The sequence below is a fragment of the Diuraphis noxia genome, unplaced genomic scaffold (genome assembly GCF_037042655.1).
Source record: "Diuraphis noxia isolate RWA-SAM2 unplaced genomic scaffold, SU_Dnox_SAM2 contig0002, whole genome shotgun sequence".
NCBI lineage: Eukaryota > Metazoa > Arthropoda > Insecta > Hemiptera > Aphididae > Diuraphis > Diuraphis noxia.
Window position 1 is genome coordinate 69,495,739 of NW_028301712.1, and position 27,746 is coordinate 69,523,484.

Here is a 27,746-nt window from a genome sequence, read left to right on the forward strand (position 1 = left end):
ATAATTATAGCAATTGTGTGTTATTGTAATATTATTTTTCAGAAATAAGATTTTTTAAATATTTCGTGTAGGTTTATGATTTATGTGAATTATGTATTTTTAATTTTAAATTAAACCGTGCTTTCAACAATATATTCAATCTTTTTTTGCTTAAACGATTTTAATATTTACAATGTATGTTTTTTTGATTAAAATAAGCTCCTATAGCATTATAAATGTTTACATATAGGTATTATGTTATTCTTAGTACATTGATTATTTTAATAAATAAAGTAAATGTATTAATGGTAAATTAACTGAACTCATAATCTTTCAAGTCCATTTATATAAAATTTCAGATTTTACCTGATAAGCATACATTGGGTGAAGTTCGTAGCTGACCATTTCTTGGTGAAAAACAGGTGTGATGGAGCCAGAAATTGGAGGCACAATCCACACCCAATCCGCGGGGCATCCTTTTCTTGTTCTTAATTCGTTGTCGTAGTGTTTCATAAACGATTCGGATGCAGTGTGATGATCCATTATAGTTATATTGTTTGACTGTTGTGAAAATATTGTTATAACTTAAGATCGTTAAAATTTACTAAAATAGTTATTTACAAAAACAAGCACCTTATATTATATTGACTTACTTGGAAACTATGAAGTACGGCTAAGTTCACTTCAACAAGAGCGCGATCTTTTTTCAAAAATCCATAATTTTTCAATTCGCTTTTCATACGTTCTAAAACTTCCTGTAAGTTGTAAATAGTTTTTAAATATAAAACTTTATCATCAAAAATCCATTGATCGCTTACATCTAGAACATTGTATCTATGTGGATCGCATAGATTCCTACATCCGATTTCCGAACTCATGTACCACCCGTTGAACGGACACGCTGTGAACTGGATTCCTCCACAGTCAAACATCATCCCGGATACTGCGGGGAGACAGTACCACCTGAGACCCAAGTCAGAAAACCAATCGAATCTGCAAACAAATCAGTTGAAGCTATCAAATAAAGTGATGTAAATTTAAAACGCGCTTCGTCTCACTGAGCCGTTATCTTTCCGTTCACAAGTATAGTTATACTAAAAGTATATACTAAAATATATATTATGTTTTCATTTTTCAGTCCGTAAGATAAGCCAAATTTTGATATTTGAGATTGAGGTTAAGATACATTTTGATTTTAGGTCAAAGAAAAATTGATTTATTCTACTGAAAGCAATAATTTGTTCGGCTTTATATACAATAGTTAGGCCTTTCCACTTTATTAAAATGATTTTGCCAAAAACAGTGATTAAAAAAAAAAAAGAATATATGAATAATCTAGTGGCGGCTCGTGAGTTTTATGTAGGTTGTGCACAACCAATGTATAAGATACCTATGTAGGATGGTAAAAAATATTAATTCTGTAACAATATGATTTTAATTCGTTTTTATATTATATTGTTGATATTATGTAGTAGTTATTAGTTGATTTGAGAGTACACATGTAGAAATTAAGTACAGTGGTGCGATATCGTTTCGACGATCGATGCGACATTGCGGTACGGTAAGGATAGGTTTGGTGCACATATTAAAATATGTGCTCTTAATTACCATTTTATTATAGATTATAACTTATCGATGTGTCGAGGCATGTAGCTAATATTTACACGGCTGTGAACTTTATTTTAATAGTTTATAGACACACTTCTCAACATGAAAAGCTGCCAAAACTTTTTTTTATTAGGTACAGACAATGTGTATTATAATATAATATATAATATAATATAATAACCAATTAATAATATGTTACTATAGGAATCTAATAATTTTTCATGCATATTTTTTTTTTTTTGGTTCACGGGCTCCTGTAGCCCTGTGCACCATACTATGAGTTATCACTGGAATAACTTCATTATGTGACCACACATACTATGAAGGCTCAAATATATTTATAGATTTAATATAATTTTATACACTCAATAGCACAATAACTATGTCCTATGTAGTATGTATAATAATATGCAAGTTGTCTGAAGCGTTAATGAGTATACTTATAAGTAGTTTGAATCTAGAAGATTTGAAAATCATACACCAAAATTACATAATATTTATGCATTATCTTTCAGATTCACTCTGTATAATATAATATATATATATATATATATATATATATATATATATGTTACGGCTAAACGTCCGAAGTGCGAGTGAAGTGCATATCGTCCATACCAGTTATTGGGATAAAGGAAACACTCAAAATGTAAAATTATTGTTTCGTACATAACCAGCTATTTTGTACATTAGCCACTGATGGATGGATGAAGTAACGGGTTAGAAAAATAGAAGAAACCTGGTATTATATCATATTTTCAAAAAAAAATAACCTAACCAATTTTATGGTGTTGTTTTTATGACGAGAAAACCGTACAAATATAAGATGACATTTTAACAATAATAGTCATAATAATAATAATAAATAGTAGTATCAATACACTATAAATTATAATAATATTATTCTTTCACTACCCAATTATCTAGCAATCTTAATCTTAATCGTTTGATGTTTATTTCCCAATATTCAATTTTAGCTTATATTAAAAGTATCTACCTAACCTATATGAGTACCTATAACGTCAGTTGAAATTTAATTGAGTTCGAATCTGGACGCATACACCACAATAAGATGTATTCAAAACAAAATTTTATTTATTTATCATAAAAAAAAATATTTCAAAATAGTATTATAAATTAAAAACGTGAGATCAAAACTAAAAAAAATCAAGCGTAGTCGTAAAAAAAAGGTCTTGTTACTAAACCAATGATATTCTCTGAAATGAATGGTAGAGCTCAAGTTGACATTATTGACATAATAAAGTCACAAGTAGACTGGGCGGAATATTATTATTATTATTATGGTTTACCAAGACCATGTTACAAAGCTTATACAAATAAGAGCATTAAAAACCAAACAAGCTGAAGAGGTTGCAAAACATATTATAGACATATTTTGTATTTTTGGTGTTCCAAAAGTGTGGTAATGATATCAAAATTGAATTGTCGACGTATATTCTTTTACCAGAAACTATAGATCATATATCATCATCAGAAGATTAAATAATACATAAATAATACTGTTTACAAAATATTAAATAACTTTTTTTTTCGTAGGATGAAGAAATGTCTAAAATGTGTGAGTGTTGTGGAAGTAATACTCAAAACATTTTAAACGAAGGTGCAAATAAACAACGTATTTGTAATTTGTTTGCAAAATAGGTAATTTATTTTCAAAAATAATCTTAACCGTAATTATGATATTATTTAAAATTAATTATATCTAATAAAATAATAAAATAGATTTTATATCTAGGTAATAAAAATTAATTTAATGTAACATAAAGTATATTTTAATATTTAATTATTAACTTATATTAATTAATTTTATTGAAATAAATATAATATATTATGTATTAATACTACTAATAATATTTTACATTAGCCGTGAAAAGGAGGCTCAAGTTATTACCTACTTTATCGGGGTAATATAGAGATAATCCATATCCTAATGTCAAGGCTATAGAATCCAAAATTGTTAATTTAGTGCTTATCTGTATGACTGTAAATTGGTGTACATATGTATACCGTATATAAGCATACGGAATCCTAATTTAATTTAATGTTTTTCAAATTATCTTACAAGTTATAAGATTTTGTGGTACATTTTTTCACTATCGTTAATTTCGGCTCGACTACACCTGGAAAATTTTTCGTAAAAATATGAAAATCAAAAATGTCTTGATACTGTTCAGTACAAATTTTTACAATGATAATATCTTGTGTCTTTTGGAAAAAATATATACATGATTCTAATATAAAATTTATCATAATAGGTACAAGATACTAGATATAATAATATATTTATATCTTTGATACTGTATAACCCTGGCTGTCATGTAAAAATACATTTTGGTGCGCGTAACGCCGAGAGGTACAGCAAGCATTACACAAATAAATACATGTTATATATAATTTTTCCAAAGAGAAGAAGAGAGACTAGAGAGTACTTCTGGGTCCACACGTGATCATTTTCAGCACGTCCAGTTCAAGCGTCAATAATTTCTTTCACGTCATATTTGATGATAAAACATAAAACGATATACGTGAGTAATATTTCGAGTTTCCTAAAAATGTATAAATGTGTACCTAAATTACTTAAATTAATATTACCATAAATTAACAATTTTGTTCGATTAATCAAAAATGTATTGTTATCTATTATTAGTTAATTTTATACAAATACTAAAACGTGTACAAATTGGCTTTAAAAGATTACGGATTTAGAAGAAAACTGTAAACGCCTTATTATATAAAACACATCATCAGTAAAAACATTATATGTTGACCTATTTCAATATGATCTTTGAATCTTAGATCTTTGATCAAACCGATCAGAGTGCCATGTGCGGACGTTCATGTCTCGTCAAACTAAAACTTTAAGAGAACGGCTTATCACAGACATCGCACCCGTATGGTTTTTAGCCAGTGTGTGTTCGTCGAATATTGTCAAATCGCTAATTCTGTTGAATGACTTGTCACACTCATCGACGAACACACGCTGGAGAAAAACCATACGTGTGAGATTTTTCACCAGTGTGTGTTCTTCGATGTTTTGTCAATTCGCTACTTCCATTGATGACTTGTCACAGACATCAGACATCGCATGGGTGATATTTCTTCTCCATTTATTCAAAGAGTGACAGTAGGCTGCTTCTATTTGTAAGCAATGTATTCAACATTCATTTGTTTTTCGTAAAACTATTTGGTAACTATAATTTTCTGCTTATGATAGATTAGATTTTATTGATTTCACCAGATTTTCAATCCAGTATTTGATGTAGTATTTTATAAGTATTAAAAATAGAGTGTTATGCTCTTATTATTATTAATGTATATTACATTTTATAATAACAACAATATTATTTTTAATTTACCATTGTAAAAAATACCACGCAAGTGCCGGTCGCTACTAGCTCTCACGGCGGCAGTCCGCCTTAGTAGACTGACCGTCACACCCGTGACTCTTGCAGTCCCTACCGTGTAAATATTAAATAATTATTATATGGAAATATATAACAAGCATGATACCAATAGACTATGTGTTGTTATTCCAGACGCTGGTCCGCTGTCTCACTGTTTAGATAGTGATTACTACTAACTTGACAATATATTTGGTATTTGATAACTGTCACTCTAGCCAAGTTTAGTTATACACTAAATTAGATACAATATGTGAATATTACCACTGATTGAAATATTTTACTATCCCTATGCTAGCTTTTTCCGAAGAATAAATAAAAATGTAAGTGAAAATTATATTTTATTTCGACGTTTATCCTGAATAAACACAGTCATTGTTTTTCAAGTCAATAATGCCATTGGATATTTATAATTTATTCTGACGTGTACCCAATGAATTATAAACTTTAAAATTATTAGGTAAAAATAATTAGTCTAAAAATTTAAAATTATAAATTATTTTATTGTCCACTACAAATTTAGAGACATAAGTTGCTGCAGAACTTTCGTCGTTGAATGACATAAAAAAAAATTAGGAAAATACTAAAATCTTAAATTATTTGTCGAATAATCACCCATATGGCCATATATAAAACCAAATTAAGTTCGAAACGACGATTTCTGTTGGAATCACTTTTATTGGTATAAATATAAAAATATAATCATGAAACAAAACACTTATAGTAGTTGCTTCACACTCAAACGATCTTCGTCCTACGGTTTTGCCGATTTTTAAGATGACAGCGTACGGGTTTATCGAGCACGTGGCCCAAAACTAGTTAATTTTAAGAATACTATAATAACATTATCCAATTTTGGACTTTAGCAGTAACATATACGTATATATTACATAATATGTAATCACTCACAGTCATAAATAAGACTAATAATTGAAAAATGTTTAGATAATGTGTTGGAACACTGTGTTAAGTTTATAATGGTTAAATACAAAAATATACATAATATTATCGTAACACCAGCAATATTGTATAAGCTGATAATGGAGAGTATGGACAAGTAGTATACGTCTATATATTTTGTCAGTGTTCCGTATTTAAAATTGGATGAAATACACTTTTTTTTTTATAGTTTATCAACATTAAATTAATTTTCAGTTATAATAATTATACGCAATAATAATCAACAAGTTATTAGGAAGCATATTAAGATTCGAGAATAAAATGTAATTATGCGATTTTATCAATCGTCCGAACTGGAGATTATTGTATGGAATAATAAATGTAGTTCACTTTTTAATCAATTTATATTTTATTCAAGCAAATTATCTTTGGTTTTTATGAGGAATTTTATTGGTTTTTAATCAAACTGCTTCGTTAAAAGAAAAATAATATTTTTTATCCCTTAACTATTTACTTCCTTTCGACACTATATCTCACGTTATATACATCAAAATATGAAACTCATAGCAAACATATATGGGTCATTATGTGTGTATATTTTAATAACTTTCATGCATATTTATTATGACGCCATATGCCATATACCTACTTTATAAAATGTTTTACTGGTTTAAATACCGGAATATGCAGTAGTTTGATGAAAACTCTAGTAAAAATCCTAGAAATATCATACACGTATAATTGCCAATTATACACAGTAAACAATTTTATTAAGATTTATGTGCATCGTTTTTATTCATGTTTCTTAGTTGTATTATATTCATGGAATGAAATTAAGAAACAAATATTTATGCATCAAAAAATATTTGCAAAAAATTCAGTACAAATATTTACAAAGTTAACTAAGTGAAAATTACTAGTTTAAATATTTGGATACGCAATTCGTGTTCGAAAAATCAAATTATGTGTATAAAAATATCATCAATTGTAATTGTATCTTTGGTATAAAATTTAAAATAAAAAAAAAAAATAATTGTATCGTTGTCTTGTCTTATATATACGTGTTAAATATTTAAGTACACGATGGACCGATATTCTAAAATCCTTGATTATTCATAATATCATAATGACATAATTTATTTTAATGTGTTAAGTATAGCGTGTAATAGTTTGTACTCACGAAGGATGAACAAGTGAAACCTCCAAAACTAGTTCCCTCGGTAAATCGAAATAATCTGGATCGTGACCGTTTGCTGATAACACTAAAGGCAGTAAATCCCATCTTGTGCCCTTTCCGCGCCAACCGAGTTTCATACACACCTGAAAGCCACGTCACTTCGTTAATTTAATTAAGTCCAGAACGTCATATTGTACCAATTGAGTGTTTGGCGTACCAACATATTAACATATTTCGGGTAAAGTATGTAACGTAACGCCTACCACACATTCCGTGTACGCATGCCCACTCCACGTGACCACACATTCCGTGCAATGTACGTGAATTACCGAAAATTTTAGTTTGAACAGTCATAGTATTACTCGTATATTATAATAAAAAACAAAAACAATAATATGTACGATTGAATCTGGGTTTAAATTCTAATAAATTTGTTTCATGTAAAGTATATTGTATAAATGTAATAAATAAAAACTGAATTTTGCATAAAATACATTTTGTTATTTTAAACATAATAAACATGCATTCATTGAGTGTACATAAACCATTACTTAATCGATTAAATATCAAAATTTTATACTGTATTGTTTTGTATATTCTGACATATGTTGGTTGTGCAAGTAACAGTGGAAACGTGGCTCTACTGGTTTTATCTGACAATGAACTTTCTACAGGAGCAAATAGCACAATAATTTAAACAAAATTTCAAAATGTTTCAATAAAAATAAAGGACTAATGGTTTTAAAAGAAATTTTGAAAATATTTCAAGGTGGTAGTGGTCATTTCAACGATTTGTCTGTTCCAAATTATTCGTCGGATGTATTTTTAATAAAAATTTAAATAAAATTAATAACTAATTATGAGTGATAAATGATAATTTATTACTTCAAAATTTAAGTAAAATATAAAATTCAATAGAAATTGAAATTTTAGTATGCGTGTTTTGCCTTTTATTCTAGCATACCGGGTATCCCGCGAGGATTATTTACCCATTGTGATATCTCACGAAATAATGGAGATATCACAATTCTGGTTTTGTTATAAGACTTACAGGGATAAGAACTACAATTTTATTATTTCATTTTTAAATTTAATTAAAATGTTTTGGTAAAAAATTAAAAATTAATTTTTTTATTTAATTATTTCCAAAAAATTGACTATAACCATTTTGTAGAGTTTATTTTCTGAAAATATTGACGTTTCAAAACTTCATTTTTACTAACTTCATGATTTTTAATATTTTTTCTAGTTTTGAAGAAATAAAATATGATTATAACTATTAACTAGACACACTGGAAGACGGAAGTGTTAGGCTGGCCGTACAAGAATCCTTGCGGCGCGGCGTGTTACATGTAACACTACAATGTTAAATAATTCGAAATTTTGCTCGAAACTAAAAAAAAATTAAAAATCAAAAAATTAATGAAAATAAAATTTTGAAACGTCAATATTTTCAGAAAAATAAACTCTACAAAATGGTTACACTCAATTTTTTTGGGAATATAATTAAATAAAAAATACATTTTTTAATTTTTACCAAAACGTTTAAATTAAATTTTAAAATGAAATAATAGTAGTTATTATCCCTGTAAGTCTTATAACAAAACCAGAATTAAACCAAATGCCTCTAGTTAATTTTTTTGGAAATGATTAAATAAAGAAATAATTTTTTTAACTTTTTTACCAAAACATTAAAATAAACTAAAGTATGAAATAATTGTTGTTCTTGTTCCTGTGAGTCTTATTACAAAACCATAATTTTGATATGTCCATTATTTCAGGAGATATCACAATGGGTAGGCAAATCCTCTCTGGACACCCTGTATATTGTATTTTATTAGTTCTTACATGTTTGCATGCATATTTTATAATTTAAAATTTCTATAAATCCGGCCTTTACTAATAAATATATGTGGTTTTGTCAATGTGAGGCTTTGTACCGATATAATTATATTATGTTGAGTTTTCAACCATAAAGGCATAAACTAAGACTAACAAACAATAATATATTAACTAAATGTCTAAACTACTAGGTAAGTATACCAATGTTAAATATTATAGAGACTAATTTCAATGGTACTAATAGACAAGTATAATTATTTTAGTTTGAGTGCAGTCTATTTCATTTCGTACAGTATATTCACTATTTAGGTTTTTACTATTTAATTATAAATAATGTTATTTATTATTTTAGTAAAGTCTTGTATTTGTTTTAATGAATGGTTTTATTTTTTGTTACATATTATTTGAGTTTTAATCGAGTCAATTGGCAATTTCTGAAGTCCAGTTTCATTTCGAACTAAATGACAGCTTTGAATATACTAATTTATGTTAGAGGTCTTTTCATTATCATCCATTCTCTAGGAGTTTTGATGAATTTATGAATGACATAAGAGAAACAACTGGCCTTAGATTGTATTGAAAAATTTGTCGTAACAATAATAGCGATTAATACAACATACAACTACAATATAGAAAACATTATTACCATAATATAATGATAAATAACATATTTTGCCCAAAATGTGACGGTAGGTTCAAAATATAACAGTAGTTCATACGCAAATTATCGATTCCAACAAAACATTCTGTTCAAAAAAAAAGGTATATATCGACTCATTTGGTATTGATTCCCCTGACTGCTATCCATGCTATATTTATCTATCGATTACACTGTGTCTTAAATTTATAAATATATTCATTGCTTTGTTCAAATGGTTAACTCAACAAATATTATATTTAATATTTATAACATATAATGTGAAATTTAAGGCTGGGGAGAATTAATATTTGGTGGAGTCGATAGGTAAAGATATTATGAATAGTTGCAATCAACTTAATCATTAGCTGCAGATTGATTTGAAGTCGTTAAAATTGAAATACAATGTGTTTTACGATTCACCACTATAATACCAGTCTGATAATTTGTAAATATTTGTATACAAACACCGTATTATTTTCATAGCTATAATAATCGGAAGTATGGAGCTTATAATAATAACTAAAAACCATAAAGTAAATTATTTTTATTTTTAATATAACATTACGTCAGTGAATTCTACGTTCATCGGGTCGCCAATGATTGTTCCGTCTGGTTGTTTGTATCCGGCGTAAGAAATTAGTTGAGAGTTCCAAACACGAAAATCATGCCGACCATCGGTCCTTTGTTGAAAAACAGTTATAGCTGATCTATAAACATAAATATTTGATTATGAAGCATGATGATTAATTTATTGATACACTCATCAACAATATCTTTGAACGGGCGAGATACTTTTGAACCAAAATCGTACCTATTCCTTTATTGCCAAACTAAAAATTTTAATATTTAACTATATGTTATACTTGTTGAAACATTATCAAACATAATATGTCGTATACAAATTATAAAATATAAAAATAGTCCATTTTGTAACTATCAAAACATAATTTTATATCTACAAAAATTGAATTTTACAATAACATAATATATAATAATGTAAAAATGTAATACTTTTGTTAAAGTTAATAACCTAAGTAGTTGATACTTAACCAATAATATATATATATATATATAAATAAAAATATATCATTTGTTATGAATTATGTATGTTAGAGACAATTTAATTAATAAAAGTAAGAAGCGTTGCCGTGTTAGATGTACATATAGACTTCAAAGCAATAAAGTCAAGGAAGCTAAAAAAAAAGACGAGAAACCATTAACCGGTCTGAAAATCCATCGCGGATATCGCGGAATATCATCAGATATGATAGATAAATTCGTGTGTGCTGAGATTCTGAATCCAGTTATAGATCCTTTATTGTACGAGATAGTAAAGGCTGACATGATACATGGACCAGGTGAACTTTTGAACAGAAATTTTCCTTGCATGAAAGAAGGTGTTTGCAGCAAACGTTATCCAGTTACCCTGATTAAAGAAAATCAAAAAGCAGAAGATGGCCATCCAAAATATAGAAGGCGATCTACAAATGATGGAGGTTTGAAAGTAAGTATTAAGTCGATTGACTTAGATAACAGGTGGGCTGTTCCGTACAAACCAGTTTTTTGCGTACTTTTATTGCCGAAGTAGCTTGGAAAATTTTAGGTTTTCATATACACGATAGGTATCCAGCTACTCTATAAAGATTACTCATCTTTATGTTCTCTTAGAAAATAGACAACGTGTTTACTTTACAGAAGATAATGTCACAGAAAGAATAGAAATTCCTCCTATAACTACTCTTCAGGCTTTTTTTCTGATATGTCAAGCCAATGGTTTTGCAATAACATTGGTTTATCCACAAGTTGCTTCGTATTATGTGTGGATAAGTAAGAAATTTGTCAGACGTAAATATGGCCAGAATGTCGTTGGTTGGTCAGGAGTTAAGAAAGATACAGCTTTGGGTAGAGTTTATACAATCAACCAAAAGAATGTTGAATGTTACCATCTTCGTCTTCTTCTTCATCACACAAAAGGCCCAACATCGTATTAATTTTTGAAGACTGTGAACAACACCGAATATCTGACATTTCAAGCAACATGTAGAGCCCTTGGATTATTAGAAGATGACAATCAGTGGAATTTAGCTTTAGAATAAGCAGCAGTATGTCGTTCAATTAATAAAATGAGAGAACTATTCGGTGTAATATTAATATTTTGCGATCCATCGGACGCTTCAAGGCTTTGAAATAAGTATAAGGACGATTTTTCAGACATTATCCGGTGACAATACTATAGAAAACATATGGAAAATAATATAACAGACGATGAACTTTATAATTAATGTTTGGTATCAATTTAAGATTTTGTTTTCTATCTGTTGATAATTTAAAAAAAAAATTAAGAATTGTGTCTTTATAGTTTATACTTAATAGTATACCTGTTATCGAACAGTAAGACGAAAAATAATAAAGTTGTAATAAAAATTTTATTATAATATAACATTTTGTATTTAAAGAAGGTGGTGCTATGTAAACATTGAACTTAAGAACTGATTGTTGGTTTATAATGAATGGATAACTACATAATTAATTATGTTCATTTAAAAATATAAACATGTTTATATAGTTTATTTTTAAATTATAACCAACACAATTTAAATAACAAAGTATTTAGTGTAAATAGAATCATCATCTGTTCACTAACAAAAAAATGTGACGAAGTTCTTTCAACCGCATTACCTACTGTGGTTTTTATAAAGGGGAAACTTATAGACTTATCCTTTCAAAACTTTGTAAATTGTAAGTGACTGTTGAAACTTTTCAATTCGTTTTTGTAACTTTTTAATAAAGTGTTGTAAAACCGAAAATCTTAACCGGAAAAAGTCTGTGTTTGTAAAAATAAATTCAGTATTTAAAATTGATAATTTATGTAAAATAGTTGATATTTTTTTAACTGCTTATTTAAATGTTTGCTACACATTGTTTAATTTTGAATGAATTTATCAAAAAAAAAAAAAAAAAAAAAAATGGAAAATTCTTTAATAGATCAGTCAACGTAAATCATAAATTTAGCATTTAAGTATATAAATTTGAAATTGAAAACAATTTAAGGAATCTTTTATGTGCAGAAAACGTAACAGTAATCGATTGTATTTTTTTTTTATATATATTCGAGAATATATTATGCCCTTTTGAACAGAGATGGATTACTTATTGTTCAAAAAGTATTTTGACCAGTGACTTTCATGTTAATAAGAATATTATAAATAATAAATTCTAGTAGATAATAAAGTAGTTCACGCTAGAGGTATATTTTATCAGCTTAATTTTTTTGAAGTTTTAACTATTTAATTTTTATATATTAGGTTTTAAGATTAACAATAGTGTGGAAAATGTAAATTTTGGATACGCTCATTCTGTTTAAAATGATTGCATAAAATGTAAAGTTTACTGCAAAATTGTCTTAATAAGAAACTTTTCAGATTCATTGGTATTCCTATATGCAAAATCCTTTCCTCTTTAGTTCCAACTTTGAGTTCATCGAATTTATATACGTATATAATGTATTATATTATTATACCGTATGCTGGAATAAGTGCTAGCGACATTAGGTGACGCAGGAAATTAAATCTCATTTGATGTATTTTCAGTTTATAAAACTTTTAAATAACACCTTGTGATACTAAGTCAAAAAATTGTATTGCTTACGAATTATTCGGTTGGAAATCGGCCATTGATTGTATTTACATTGATATATTATGCTATAATTACATAATATTATTTTTATAATAATATTCAAATGAAAATAATTAATAGTTATTAATTTAAATTGGGGTTTTCTGTACCAACCTATAGTGATAATTATTTGTTAAAAAATAAATTATACATCTCTTATAGCATTAACATTACTTTGCATCACTGAAAAAATGAATACTTTTCAGTTGATTTATGTGGGCTCAAGTGAACTGTCAACCACTCAGAGGTCATTAAATGTCTATATATTATTATATTTCTATTTATTTTCAAATTTTTAAAAAACATTATGGTATCCCCGATGCCACCGATGTTGTTTTATCTGCCATTCTAGCGTAATTGCTGTTACATTCCACGTTGTGTCTGATATGACAACAATAAAATTACAGACAACTGAAAAGTATTGTAAAAATATTTAAAAGTCATAACTTTCATACCTTACCGTGATCGTAGTGATCGTGATCACTGCAGGTCATTGATCACGGTCAATAATTTAAGCCTTAAGGAATGGCCTATTATAGGATACAAACAAATATATTAAAGATAATAAATACTTTGAAAAAACACTACAAAAATCTACTCGCAAAATGAAATTTTCATATGCAACAATCAACCATGAAATATTCGTATTTAATCTTAAAAATCCAGTCTAACAATATGTATAAATTACTTTTAAACCTGGATTATTACACAATAATTTCAACAAAGATTTCTTTTAAGTCCAATAAATACTCAATAAACTATTTATTTAATCATATCGTATCATTATTGCATCTAGTTTTCTAGTAATAATACATTATAATAAATGGACAAAAAAGTATTTTCAATTTATTTTCTAATTAAATATATTTTAATATATTTGATGACTGTAAAAATATTTATTATAATTAAAGAAATCTCAAAATGTAATAGGCCGAACTCAATAAAAAAACTCGAAATATAAAAAAAATAAAATACTTTAATTTATTAAATGTATTCGGTTTTTTTTTTCGATTTGTACAAGTGCCAATATGTTATAAAAGGTAATAAACATAATTTTATTATAAACGTGGAGTATACGAATAAAATTATAGAATGGAACCTTATGAAATATTCATTTAAGTAGTAAATTTGGAGCTATAAGATATATGACACCTTATTTTTTTATTTTTTGTTATTAGGCAGACTGTTTATAACAAAACCAATTTTTTTTTATGTATCATATGGTATTGGAATAACTAAAATACAGTTAAAAAAATGGATGAAACATTCATTCGTAGGACGTAGACTTTTACCTATAATTTTGTTCTTAGAATTATAGTATATCGATTTTTATGGTAATGGTAACTGCGTTTGAATTGTTATTACATCTCACTACACGTTATAATGATCATTCAGTTTTAAAAATAAAAACATGATTCGTATGCTACGGCCTTTGCTTCTATAAAAAAAAGTATTGTATTTTTTTTTTTATCGATTAGTCGTTAGTGGATGATTTGCTATCTTCGATTATTCTTCGATCTATATTGGTTAGTAATATTTTTTGTATTCACTTTTTGATACGAATGAAGAAATATTCCAAGTCACATATTATTTAAAATATATCATTATATTCAGCCTAGTTTATTGATTCTTTAATTAGAGTTAAATTTTTTTTTCGATCATATTTACAGCCGACTTGTACATCATTTACAAACGTGGAAGTCAAATAAATTATTAGTTAGAAAACGACGTGAAATATCTGTTTTGGATTTAAGACATGATTTATTCTCCAATATATGCAAATGTGTTGGTTACAATGAAATCTACAAGAATAAAGGTGACACGAACGGGTTCATATGGTAAATCCAATCAATAGCTGACAGTTTAATCAAACTTGTAGAATTTAATTCTGTCTTTATTGGATGAAGTGAAGAAGGATCGCACGCTGGTTTGCGTATGCAAATTAAATTATTAAACGCACACTGAAATCGGACTACTCGACGATGCTATTTATATAACACCAACACTACTACCACTGGCACCACAACCCCTCGACTACTTTCACCAACAGCATCCCTACCACTACCATCATCACCACTCCCACCACCAACAACAACAACAACAACAACAATAATATCGCTAGGTATATAATAAGGGTTTGGAGAAGAATAAATTGAGAAGTTTCGCTTCCAGAATTTTGTTTAATATGCTAATACACATACATAGATAGGTATTTTATAGTGGTCATATGGATGAATGCATTTGTGTTTTGAGAAATGTTAAAGACTTGTACCGTGTATTGTGAATAATGTTTATTTTAGTTACAAACCTTATGTTACCCTTGTTTGTGCTGTACTTGATGTGGTTGCAAATAGCTTCGAACATGTTGCTAGTCGTAGTCACTGATCTACAATCAAACATCTGAAAAATAAACAATAATTATCAAATATTCCGAACAAATTCGGGTAAGTATATGTCTATATTTGAAATAATTTCAGAATAATTAAGAAAATCCAAATAGTAACGATTTATGGAGCCTGGGCCAGGCAACGTTGATGATATATAGGTAATGAAAAAAATAAAATATTTTTAAATATAAATGTGAAGGTATAAATTTATTAATTCATAGGTTAGTACCTACTAAACCGTTTAATAATCAAGTATTTTCTTGAATATAAAACAAAAAATATTTTTGACATGTTAAAAATCGATGTATTATTTTAAGTGGTACTCTACAAAATATGTTAACTGACATATATTATGGGAATATGTAATTTAATAATAAATTGAAAAATTGTTATGTGCAATAAATAAAGTTTAGAGTTTAAAAACAATACTGTTAAATTATAAGCAATTGATTTCGAGACATGATACATTCATAAATATAGGAGTTTCATACGATGCATTTTACGTATAATATTATTCATATTTATTATCCAGTACGGTACGGAACTATCTACCAGACAAATGTTTATAATTCAATTCATTTTTAACACACTAGAATGAGATTATATACGTTTTATTATAGATAACCACCGACAATTCACTTATCATCGGCGTATGTTCAAATGTTTTATTCTCAATCACCCATGAATACTCAATGGGTTTGAGTTCAAAATCTAACTGTATGGATGACTTGGTAAAAAAAAAAGATTATAGTCTTGATTGAATGGATGTTTAGAACCATTGAAGCGTGTTCAGCAGAATGGGTTAAAAATGATCCGTGCGTAGCCTTAAAGTTACAGCTTAAAAAATGTTTTCATTGACATTTTTATTTTTCACGAACATTTAAATATATGTTAGACATACAACTATTGTCAAACTGTATATAACTTGGTGAAGATAAGACACACGTATAGTGAGAGTGTAGAACGGTTGCAAAATTGCATTTTTAATATATTGTAATATATATTTATTTAAAAACTATTATTCTTTAAAATATAAAATATTTCAATCGGATTTCGTAAATATTTTTGTTTCTTACGTTTTTATATTTCATGCAGTAAGAAAATAATTTTCGTTACTAGTATCTTTTATAATAAACATCATCATAAATAACAATTCCTTACAATATTACTCTCGTAATATTACTGAAATATTCGAATTTTATTATTGTTATTATAATATAATCCTAACGTAAATATACGTAAAATATAACTAAATTTCTGCGTTTAACAGTTATGGAAACTATCATATTATGAACACACGAACCTGCAGTTTAGCCCATTGTATTCGTCCAATGCATCTGGCAGAATTCCTCCATGCTAATTTGGCACCAAATACCAATTCAGTTTCTGTAAGTTGATAAGTACCCGTCGCATTAACTTCTTGTTGTACTTGTTCCCATCTGGCCTCATACGCTGGTGTATTGGACCTGTAAATATGAAAACCGTTGTTAAATGAACGCGTTTACTGTTAAAACTTAGAGATGTTAAAATACGGTGTTTTAATTTTTTTTTTTATCTTATACCGTATTATACACATCATAGTACTTAGACTATTAAAGTAATTGAATCCGGGTGATAACTCTAATGATCAATTTTAAAATGTCTTAATGATTTCAGAAAACATTTTAAAGCCACAATACCACACAAATTATTTTAGATTCAATTAATATTTGAAGTTATGCCTTCAATCCTAATGAATAGAAATGATTTTAACTAAAAATAATGTACCTAGTTACAATTCATGATAAATTATATTCTAAAACATCAAATACATTTTTTAATAATATTAACTAATGTGTGTAGTTTTTTTATACATATCGTATAAGATAATTTCATACCATGCGTATAATACCTTGTATGGTATGAACTCGCATTTCTAATGAAACCCAATTAGAAGTGATTGGACGGAGTAATGTTATATATTCGAAATGTTTATTTGCGCATCTAACATATTTTTTTTCATACAAATTCACCTTAACAGCTAGGGTTCGCGCAGCTCAGTAGTAGCAGTTTTTTGTGTCGGTAGAGATCAAATTAAGAAATGAATTTCCATTTCATTTTTTTTTCATTAACATGCATTTAAATAAATTACAAATTATAATTCATATTAATGGCTGTATATAAGAAACATTTTAATACCATTTTTTTTTCATTAAACATTTTATATGCTATATGCTACAATGATGTGGAGGTGTCTTGACCCAGATCCACCCCTTCGGAGTGCTGCTGATACATAATTATACAATTTATTTAGGTACCTTAAAACACGTGTTAGGGAAATGTTGATCATTTTTAAAGAGAATTATTTGGGTATACGATTATAAATATCTCCTTAATTTGAGACTATACTCGTAAGACGATACAAATAAATAGGAAAAAGTAATCGAGTGAAATAATAATAAATTATTTGTATATTAGAATAACGCTCAAGCATTATGCCACTGTAATATTTAAGTGGACACCGGGTTCGGTAGAATACGACTTCTACGAAATAACACGATTGCTTATCAGTTTTCATACCTCGTGATATCCTGGTTAGAAGTTTAAGTATACCTACTACACCTTGAGATCGTTCAAAAGTTTGAAATTAAAATGTTTTAATCACTAGGTGACGTCGGTTAGTGGGGATGGTGGACGGTGGTGGTCAGACGCGTGCATTTTGTACGACACATTTTAAGTACAGGCATTTGCGCTGTATCCCGCTAATTTATTGCATACCTATCTATAGAATTCCAAGTAAAACAATTCGTGATTTTAGATTTTGTACCGATTTTTGTCGATGATATTGTCGTCGTAGACCATAGCGTTATAATAAGACGATTTGTTTGATTATCGTGCCGTTTTTGGATGCTGAGGTCTATTTATTTTTGCATGTGGTCATTTAAAATTTAAATATATTTTCCCTTTACGGTGGGTTTATCGATCGAAATCGTTGAAAAAAATACGTCACACAAGTTCAATTCGGTTGATAAACGAAAAATGTGTACTGCCGAAACCAGCGAACGATCACGAGATGAGGATTATAGTAATATATTATTATTATTTACAAATAAACAATTCACGTGTACGATTTACTATAAACGTATTCGACATTCAAACACATTCTAAATATATAAAAGTGTACGAGATGAATATTTTACCAGTTAAACGATAGTAATTTATTGTCTGGGTATGTTAAATGTTTATGTGTTATGAAAAACATTTTTTCTTCGAGTCGTTACAACACAACAATTTCGAAAAAACAAACTACATTTATAATAATATTATTTTTTTAAGTACTTTACTTTTTTAAATTACAATATCATACGTTTCTGAACCAGCAGATGAGTGGAGTCGTGAAGCAACACAGCAGTACACCCCAAAACGTTTGTGTGCTCTCCATTCGTCTGAACTTTAAATATTTATTGATTCGGGGTATGAAATTATAAATGTGTTTTCATTTAAAATAAAATAAAAAACTTAAAAATGATAACGATAAAAAATGTTGTGTTATATAAATGAGCTCAATTTATTTTTAGATCTAAAAAAGTTTACCAAAACACATACATTTGCTGAGGGAATGGTGGTTTAGTGATAAGAGAACTATTTACTACTCTGCGTATAATATATTATAATATTATAATATAGCCGCGGGCTACCTCTGGGTATTCGAAATTATTATTGTTATTATTGTTAATATTATAATTATTATTTTGCTTGTACCGTGTATTGTGTGTACAAGTTGGTACAAATACATGTGTCGCTGTCACATACATAATATACGTATAGACTCGTAAAATAATACAAAGATATTATTAATAATATTATATTACATAGGTAGGTAATGATAATTATTTTGTCATTATGACGGAAACAACGATGGTAAGGCGTGACGTGATGGGTGGAGTACATGGGTTAGAGGGTGTGTGTGTGTGCGTTGGGGAGGGGAAGACAATAGAGAATAAGCTCTCGACGTCTCTGCGTGGATTACTATAGCAATATTATTATTATATTATATATACGCGAGTTTATACGAGTAGCACACGGCGACGAATTTATTGTGACTGAATGGGTATAACGATACGACGCGGTCTCTCCCGTATTAATAATAATACAGTCCTTTTCTTCCATTCTCGCGAACGCAAGAAACGCGTATAATACGACGCCGTCTAAGAAGGTTTATATCAAGATTAGGTACATGATTACCTGTGGCACGTTTAATGTTTAGATATTATTATTATTATGATTATGATAATTTATCGTTCTCGCGGCGTATGACACTTGGCGATCGTTGTTCCCTCTTCCACCAGGTTCATGTCGTTCAGCGGCAATTACACGTGGGGTAGTGGGTGTGGCCGTGTGGGAGATATTGTGACGAAGAGTACTATATTTGATTTATATATATATATATATATATATATCATATGATAATTTTAAATTTATAATAATTATATTTTGGTGTTGAAATAGTACTTTGTTTGTGTGACATACCAGTTTCATAAAAAAATGCTTTTAAAAAACGAGTTGAGGAATACATTGAATACAAATAATGTAAATGCTTTTCAAATATCTACTTTGGAATCGGAGATGTATTCAAGCTTGAACGTATAGTGCACAAGTAAATTTTTACAAAATACCAAGTATTTGAAATACATCCGGACAGTGGAATAAAAAAACAATTTATAGCATACGATATTATTTTATCGTGCTTAGCAAATATACAAACCAAACAATTATATAGCGAGAAGATATTTTGCTTTCTTATAAATCAAGTTATTTCCGTATTCTAGTGAAAAGAAAATATTAGATATGAGAGTTTACTCGTCTATATTTATCACCAGATCAGTTCATCGCATTAAATATTATTGAAAATACAGTGAAACTTCCCTAACGGACACTTCCAAAATATAGCGTATTGTTTTGTGGAACAAGCTACTGAATCCTTTGAATAGCGTATAACTCGGAATAATGAATACAATTTCAGTATCCGGTATTTAAAGGTTCAACTGTTTATTACTTTGCATTGAATCATAATATTAATATAGGTCACGCTTAATCTAGTTTCGAGTAGCGTTTATAGATAGCTAGGCTGGAGCTCTACTAGACAGAAAAAACAATAACCGTTTAATGATTGATGACTTTCTTAAAATTTAGCTCTCATATATCAATGTTTTGATCTATGGCCTAACAGATGAACAAAGTGTGGTAGCGATAACCACGTAGTGATAATCCATAGTGATTGATATTGGTGTGATGGGGTGTTCCGTTGACATGTAAAAAAAACTATCCACAACCAAATTAATTCATATAAATATATTATATCGACGAAATTTGTATTGAAAAATTCACGAAATTATCGAAAACAAACGAATTCAAATACTGGTACCCACCTAAATACACCACAACAATTTAATCCAATCCATATACATTTTACTAGCATTGTGTGAAACGTGTCTGAAATCTTTTCCAAGCATTTCTTCACGCGTCATGAATGTTTATCGATTAAGCATTATAATAATATATAATGGATGTTTACGCAATGACGTTTAAATAGCTTTTGATCCTCGGAAATTTGTGTTTATCTTAACGAGCTTCGCACCTGAAAAATATAGGAATCTATATGGGTCCCATTCCCATGCTGTCTAAACGTTAACATATGTTAGGCGCATAGAATTGAGGACGGTTTGTCTTAAGATTTGAATATAGCTATATGTAATAGTTATGTGGCTGTAGAATACTATAAACAAATCGTTTCATCTTTTACAAGCTCTTTAATACGAATGTTTAGATCAGCAAAATAATTATACTATTATTATTACATTATATATTGTATGTTTCTACAATATTGTCATCTCGTATTTATGATGGTAGATGTCGAGATGAAATTTTGTAATATCAAAAAATCTTACGATGATCATAATACTGTGTCGTTTTATAACAATTTGAAACCAAATTAACCGGTTCTCAAGTCCAGTGAAGTTTGCGAATAACCTTGAATTCTCATTCTGGCGATGTTTTCAGCTGATATTTAAAACATCCGCCCATTGATTTCACCGACACTATACTTGATTATGTAAATAATCCATTAAAACTGAAATACTAATGTTTAAGTCCGATAAAAGTTCGGATGATTTTATTCGCTCTTCGTTAATGTACGGATGTATGAATTCATCTCTTATATTATTTAACCATGCGCATGAGTAGCGAGTAATCGCTTAACGAGTGTAACGGTGCATAAAATGACCTCCCAACTACAATATTTTCACAACAACAAATGGCATACTGAATTGGTACTTTGTCCGAAGTATTACGGCTTGTTCATTCAAGTCAAACTTTGCTTTTATTTAATTATTTTCCAAAAAATGACTCGTGTATGATATTTTTATCTATACACAAGTAGACACCATCGAACTATCGTTATGTCTGACTGTTCATTATTTAGGCATACCTAATATTAAATGTCAAAAATCGTTACGTTGATTGGTTTCAACCCTAAGGAAATTCAATGAATATGAAAAATTGTAAAATTATGATTATCGATGGGAGATAAATCACGGTGTGTATATTTTACGTAATGAAACCACTGATGTAGTCCTAAAAAGTTTATGAATACACGTCTTAATTATTTAAAAAAAAACGCGGGGGGCCACAAACACCCCCCCCCCCCCCGCACTCCTTTCACTATTCAGTATTCGTCTATTTATCTACCAGTGACAACCATGATACGTTTGGTGAACAAAACGACTATTTTCATTTGTAGATAGCATATTAACCCAATATACAAAGAATTATGATTAATGAAATAATTATAAAGTAGACAGCATATCAAACAAGTACTCACTATTTTGTATATTTGTCTGTTTAACTCAAAATATGAATTAATTTATTAAAAAACATTTTAAATACATTTTACACAATTAAAGTAATTGCCCTAATTTGTATTTTGGGTCTTCAGTTGTGGTGCTGGTATTAACTTTTCTTGACTTGTTGTCTTCATCATCTCTATGAGAGATCAACCAACTTTCGACATAGTCTTTAGGATTCCATTTGTGTAAAGGTGGACGATTAATATTTATGAACATTGAATTTGAAATGTTTTTATAAGCAATCTTGAACGAAGATCAGTACATATATTGTTCATAACACTAAACCCACGTTCGCATTCAGCTGTTGAGCATGGAAATGTCTTGATTAAAATATATATTATGTCATTAAGTTATTCAATTAAAGTTATATCATTATTATCATTGTCATCAACATAGATTCGCATTCCTTTTAATGACTTTACTGTATTAATATGAAATCTGTCACATATATATGTATTCATATTATGAAACGATCGGTTGTAAATTATTGCAATGTATTTAGCATATTTTAATGAACCATGTTGCGTATTATACAATATTAAGTAGGCGCATTAAAATATAAATATATTTAAAAAAATAATAAGTTTGTATTGTTATTTTTATTAGGTCAATTTACAGTTGTGAATTTGTGATGAAAATAATTACGTAGTTGATGGCTAATTTTAGTTGTATTACTATTATTAATATAATAAGTTGTAATGGACGCGATACTGGTATAAGAGCATAAAACTTTCGTAAGTATTTTCGACTTAGTTTTCATAATGTGGGTAAACGGGTTCGTTATTCATCACTTCATGACCGACTAAGTTTGGTCGTTTTATCTCTAGACGGATATAATGAATACATCGGATAATAAAGGCGCGAGTGTATGACAATACTTCGTGCCAAATCGGGTAAATTGCTGGTGTCTACGCTAAAGTACACAGTTTTTATTACCCATATATAGTATTATATTTTTTTGCTCTATAGAATATTTGCATATATACTGGGTCGTAATAATTTTCTCGTATCAAGTAGTATCACGAAAGGCCCATATCATGAAAACTAACAATATATGGTTAGCAGAAAATTGCTTAAACGCGCAAGACGCATTACTGTTTATGCGTTATATTTTGTATGCAAAACAATCACATATAATAGGTCTATAGTGCACGAATAAAAATAACGATATGATAAAATTATAATATTGTATGGTCAAATTATAATGTTTATTTCTATCGTAATGCCTGCAGTGAGGAAAAAAATGTAAATAAATATTTTAATGTTATTGCTGCGAATCAACCGGTTTGAAATAAATCATAACTTTACTTTTTCTGTCATAGGTACAAAATTTGATTTGTTTGATCTCGAATTATTTTTAGCGTATTGTTTTCTTGTACCGACGAATCAGTTTCAAACGAGTATAGGTTACTAAATGTCATACAGATAAATCGGTACCAAACGCCCAAAACGTATCCATGGACACACACACACACATACTAACCCAGATTGTACAACGTTCTTACTTATGCGTGTCGTTTAAATTATATAGGCAGTGGGTACGTTACTATTTTTCACCGAATTACTATTAGTCAGTGGCGTTGGTGCGGGCGGCCGGTAGTGGCGGCCGGCTCAACGCATTTAATCATTTGGAACGAAAAATCTGACAACACATATTCTACTGGGAGAAGATCCAAGAACGGTTTTTCAGAAAAACGTTAAAAGAAAGTAGCTTTTTGTATTAAAAGTTCTCGCCGGAAGGTTTCGGTCATTTACGTTTCATTTCCTTTCGTTAACCATTGATCCCTATCCATTTTCTATATAAGCGAATCCTACGTGTGTGAGCGGGTATGCGTGTGTGATTTATCGGAGTGGTAGTTACCAGCTACCTATTTAGTATGCTCGCCCGTATACGACTACCTCGTTTTGACTTTGGTTCGTCCACGAAGTTTTGTAGCTATCATATTGTTAGATCGCTTAATAATAACTCATTCGTTCCCCAGGTGAATACGTTTTACCCGCTACTATACCAATACCAGTTACGTACCACTACCACAACTACCACTTAAACCACAATTTCTACCATATACTACTTTTACTTTACTATGGTGTTGTAATATTAAAATAGCTTCGCCAAAATATCACATCCTCCCCGTGCCATTCACTGGTGTATTCGTCAGTGAAAACCCAAGTTTTCGTATTATAATAGTCTACTCGAGTGCCAATAGAGGAAACGCGCACCAACTTTTTGCCCACTTTTATCAACTGTATGGATACCTTCAAAACTTGCTTATGTCAAAAACTGTAAAGAACTTTACTGTGATGTAAAATGTGTTTTGTAATGATATGTTTTATAAATAACATTACCCACGGCAGCTAAGTGTATAAATGTTAAAGTCAGAACACACTCAGAATCAAATTATGGTTTTGCATGTATTTTCCCACCCTATCAACATCAAAATTATACGACCTAACATATTTTGCTATTGTTGCAATAGTACCTAAACTTATAGTTAGGTAACTGACTTCATTACTTACCTACCTAATATAAAAAAAAATACATAGGTATTATTGATTTTTAGAAAACCATTATTGAGTTTCATAATGTACGGGTATTCTATTTCAATTACTACAGCGAAGGTTTGATATACATAAATTTAAAAAATAGATTAATTAAAATATGTATTATTAGACACATATTCTACATTATAATTTAAATCCCGAGCGAAAAGAAGTATGCATTTATAAGTTAATAGTTAGTTAATAGGCTAGTTTTTATTTCTTTATTTTTGAGATTATTTGAACAACTAGTGCGGAAAAATAAAAATTATTACCCTCATAAATTACAGCTTGGAAAATTAGTTGAATGAATTATTCTTAACACTTATTGATGTTCTAATAAACTTTAAATTAAATCATACTCAAGCTCTAAAAAAAATATAATACCAACAATTACACTTTATTGTTTATACAATAGTTGCAGTTCTCTCACGGTTTTTTTTTTTTTTTTTTTTTGAGGAAAATTGAAATATAGAATACACATAAAATGGTTTAACTTATCTTAGCGTAATGTATGAGCGTATCTGTATATAAACAAACTGAGAAAAAAATATTCTATTAAAAATAGTGTTTTATTTTATTTTTTATTACATTTTGTACAAACGAACTCTTAATCCTGTTTTTTTTCAACTATAATTGAATGCGATTTATTTCACATTTTTGTAAACTGGTTATTAACGGTCAAAATCCATTAAGTCGTTTGTAAAATATATTTTCAACAAGCATTTTCGATTTATTTTGAGAATTTACTCTCTCCTCAGTTGTGTGTATTATATAATATATTATATTGAACAGTGGCGTGCCCAGGAAATTTCAATGGGGGGGGGGGGATATATGTTATACATTTTTTAGTAAAAGTACATTTAAATTAATCATGGTTATCCAAACACAAAAATTGCTAAACATATGAACATTCATGCATATTGAGTATCATTCTACAATTAGAATTAATTTAAATAGCCACACACTATACACTATTGTTTAAATAAAATGACGACATTAAACTAAAAACATATATAACCATTATTAAAATAATTAATATACAAAAGAAAAATAATTCTTAAAAACAACTTAGTTATTCGTTATTCCAAACGTTAAATAGATATATAAAGGAATATTACCTTAATATTTTTGGATATCGAATTAACAACATAAAAAAAGTCTGATTTATAATAAGCAATGACTTATTACTGATAATTTTAAAAGTAATATCCATATCCATATATAAATGTTTATATATGTCTATGGTAATATCTAATAAGTTGAAGTTAACAAAAAAAAGCCAATGGGGGGATATAACCCCCCCATGGGAACGCCACTGATATTGAAATTTGAAACATCAAGAAAATGATTCTAATCACATAGCTTATTATTGGATATTGGTGTTATAGTATAAACATTTTTGAACGCTTATAGGTAGCAAAATTGTGGATTACTATATTTAAGGTGTTTCACAAGCATTAACTATAATAATCTCAAAAACGTGTGGAACAATCATCACAGTCAAGCATATACTAACAGAATGTCATCAATTCAGTGAAAGGCGCATTGAACTAAAACTACCCAATACAGTATACGAGACGCTATCACCCACTCCCGAGACGACCAATAAACTCCTCAATTTCGTCAACTCAACAGGACTGCGTCAACTAATTTAAATATTCTAACTTAGATTAAAATGTAAATCCTTAATTATAAGTAATATGTAGAAAGCAATTATGTAAGTAATTAATGTAAATTTAATACGTAACGCCGGCTAATAACCATGTAGTTGATGTTGATGTTGATGTTGATGCCATAAACAATTTAAAAAAATAAATAAATAAATACAAATAATCTCAAAAATTGTGAATTTCGAACTTGAAATAAATTATGTAAATTAATAATAATTTTTTGATGTACAATATAATATACAGCTATATTGGAATATTTTGATATACTGTTAATAATTTCATAACTAATTTGCAATTGGTACATTTATTTATGTGTAATATACTTATATGTAGGCAATATGTATATGGTGAGCCAAAAGTCAGGGTAATGGAGCGTTTTTAATAGTTATAGTCAAAAAAAAAAAAAAAAACATTGAATTACCGTGGTACATCTTATAATGGTGCATTATATTTTAAGACTAAAAAGTAATTTGTATGTAAATAAAATGAATAACGACCTAGTGATAAAATATTTCAAAGTTAAATCATTATAAAATTTGCATTAATATTGAATAAAGTTAACTATACTGAAAATAAAATTTGTATTTTTTTACTTTCGACACATTTCTATGAATATAATTCATATGCTGAGCATTTTATTATAAGTTGTTTAAATTGTTATTTATAATTAAATAAGTAATAATACAATTACTAAAACTTATTTTCAAGGTTTATTCAGACTTAGACTAATTGTCATGTCAGTTATTTTTTTAAATGTCATCTTGTAAGGAACACAATATTTTAACATTATTTTTAGATTCTGAACGAAGTGATGAATGTATTGATTTTACAATGATGAGTGTTTCTTTTTTTTTGTGTCTGTGTACAGCATAACTAGTCGAAATAATGCTTCGATTTCAAACTTTGAGGGTGGTTTCTGATGCAAAATTGAAGATCCTTGGTGCATTATAGAGGTCAAAAGTAAACATTTTCCAACAGTTTTCAACAAAATCGAGAAAAACAAAAAAAAAAAATGATAGAA

At 28.5% G+C, this 27,746-nt stretch overlaps 1 protein-coding gene across 4 annotated transcripts in view; it reads right to left on the bottom strand.

The window, feature by feature from the left end:
• Nos (Nitric oxide synthase) overlaps window positions 1-27,746 on the bottom strand; it is a 90,154-nt gene that overhangs the window by 14,023 nt on the left and 48,385 nt on the right. For all 4 annotated transcript variants that reach the window (XM_015522997.2, XM_015523002.2, XM_015522991.2 and 1 more), the window contains exons 4-10: window positions 16,934-17,096; window positions 15,552-15,643; window positions 10,134-10,275; window positions 7,090-7,229; window positions 798-972; window positions 633-734; window positions 346-540 (exon numbers count right to left, since the gene is read on the bottom strand). In XM_015522997.2, coding sequence (XP_015378483.1) covers window positions 346-540; window positions 633-734; window positions 798-972; window positions 7,090-7,229; window positions 10,134-10,275; window positions 15,552-15,643; window positions 16,934-17,096 — 1,009 coding nt within the window. The remainder of the gene's footprint in view (window positions 1-345; window positions 541-632; window positions 735-797; window positions 973-7,089; window positions 7,230-10,133; window positions 10,276-15,551; window positions 15,644-16,933; window positions 17,097-27,746) is intronic.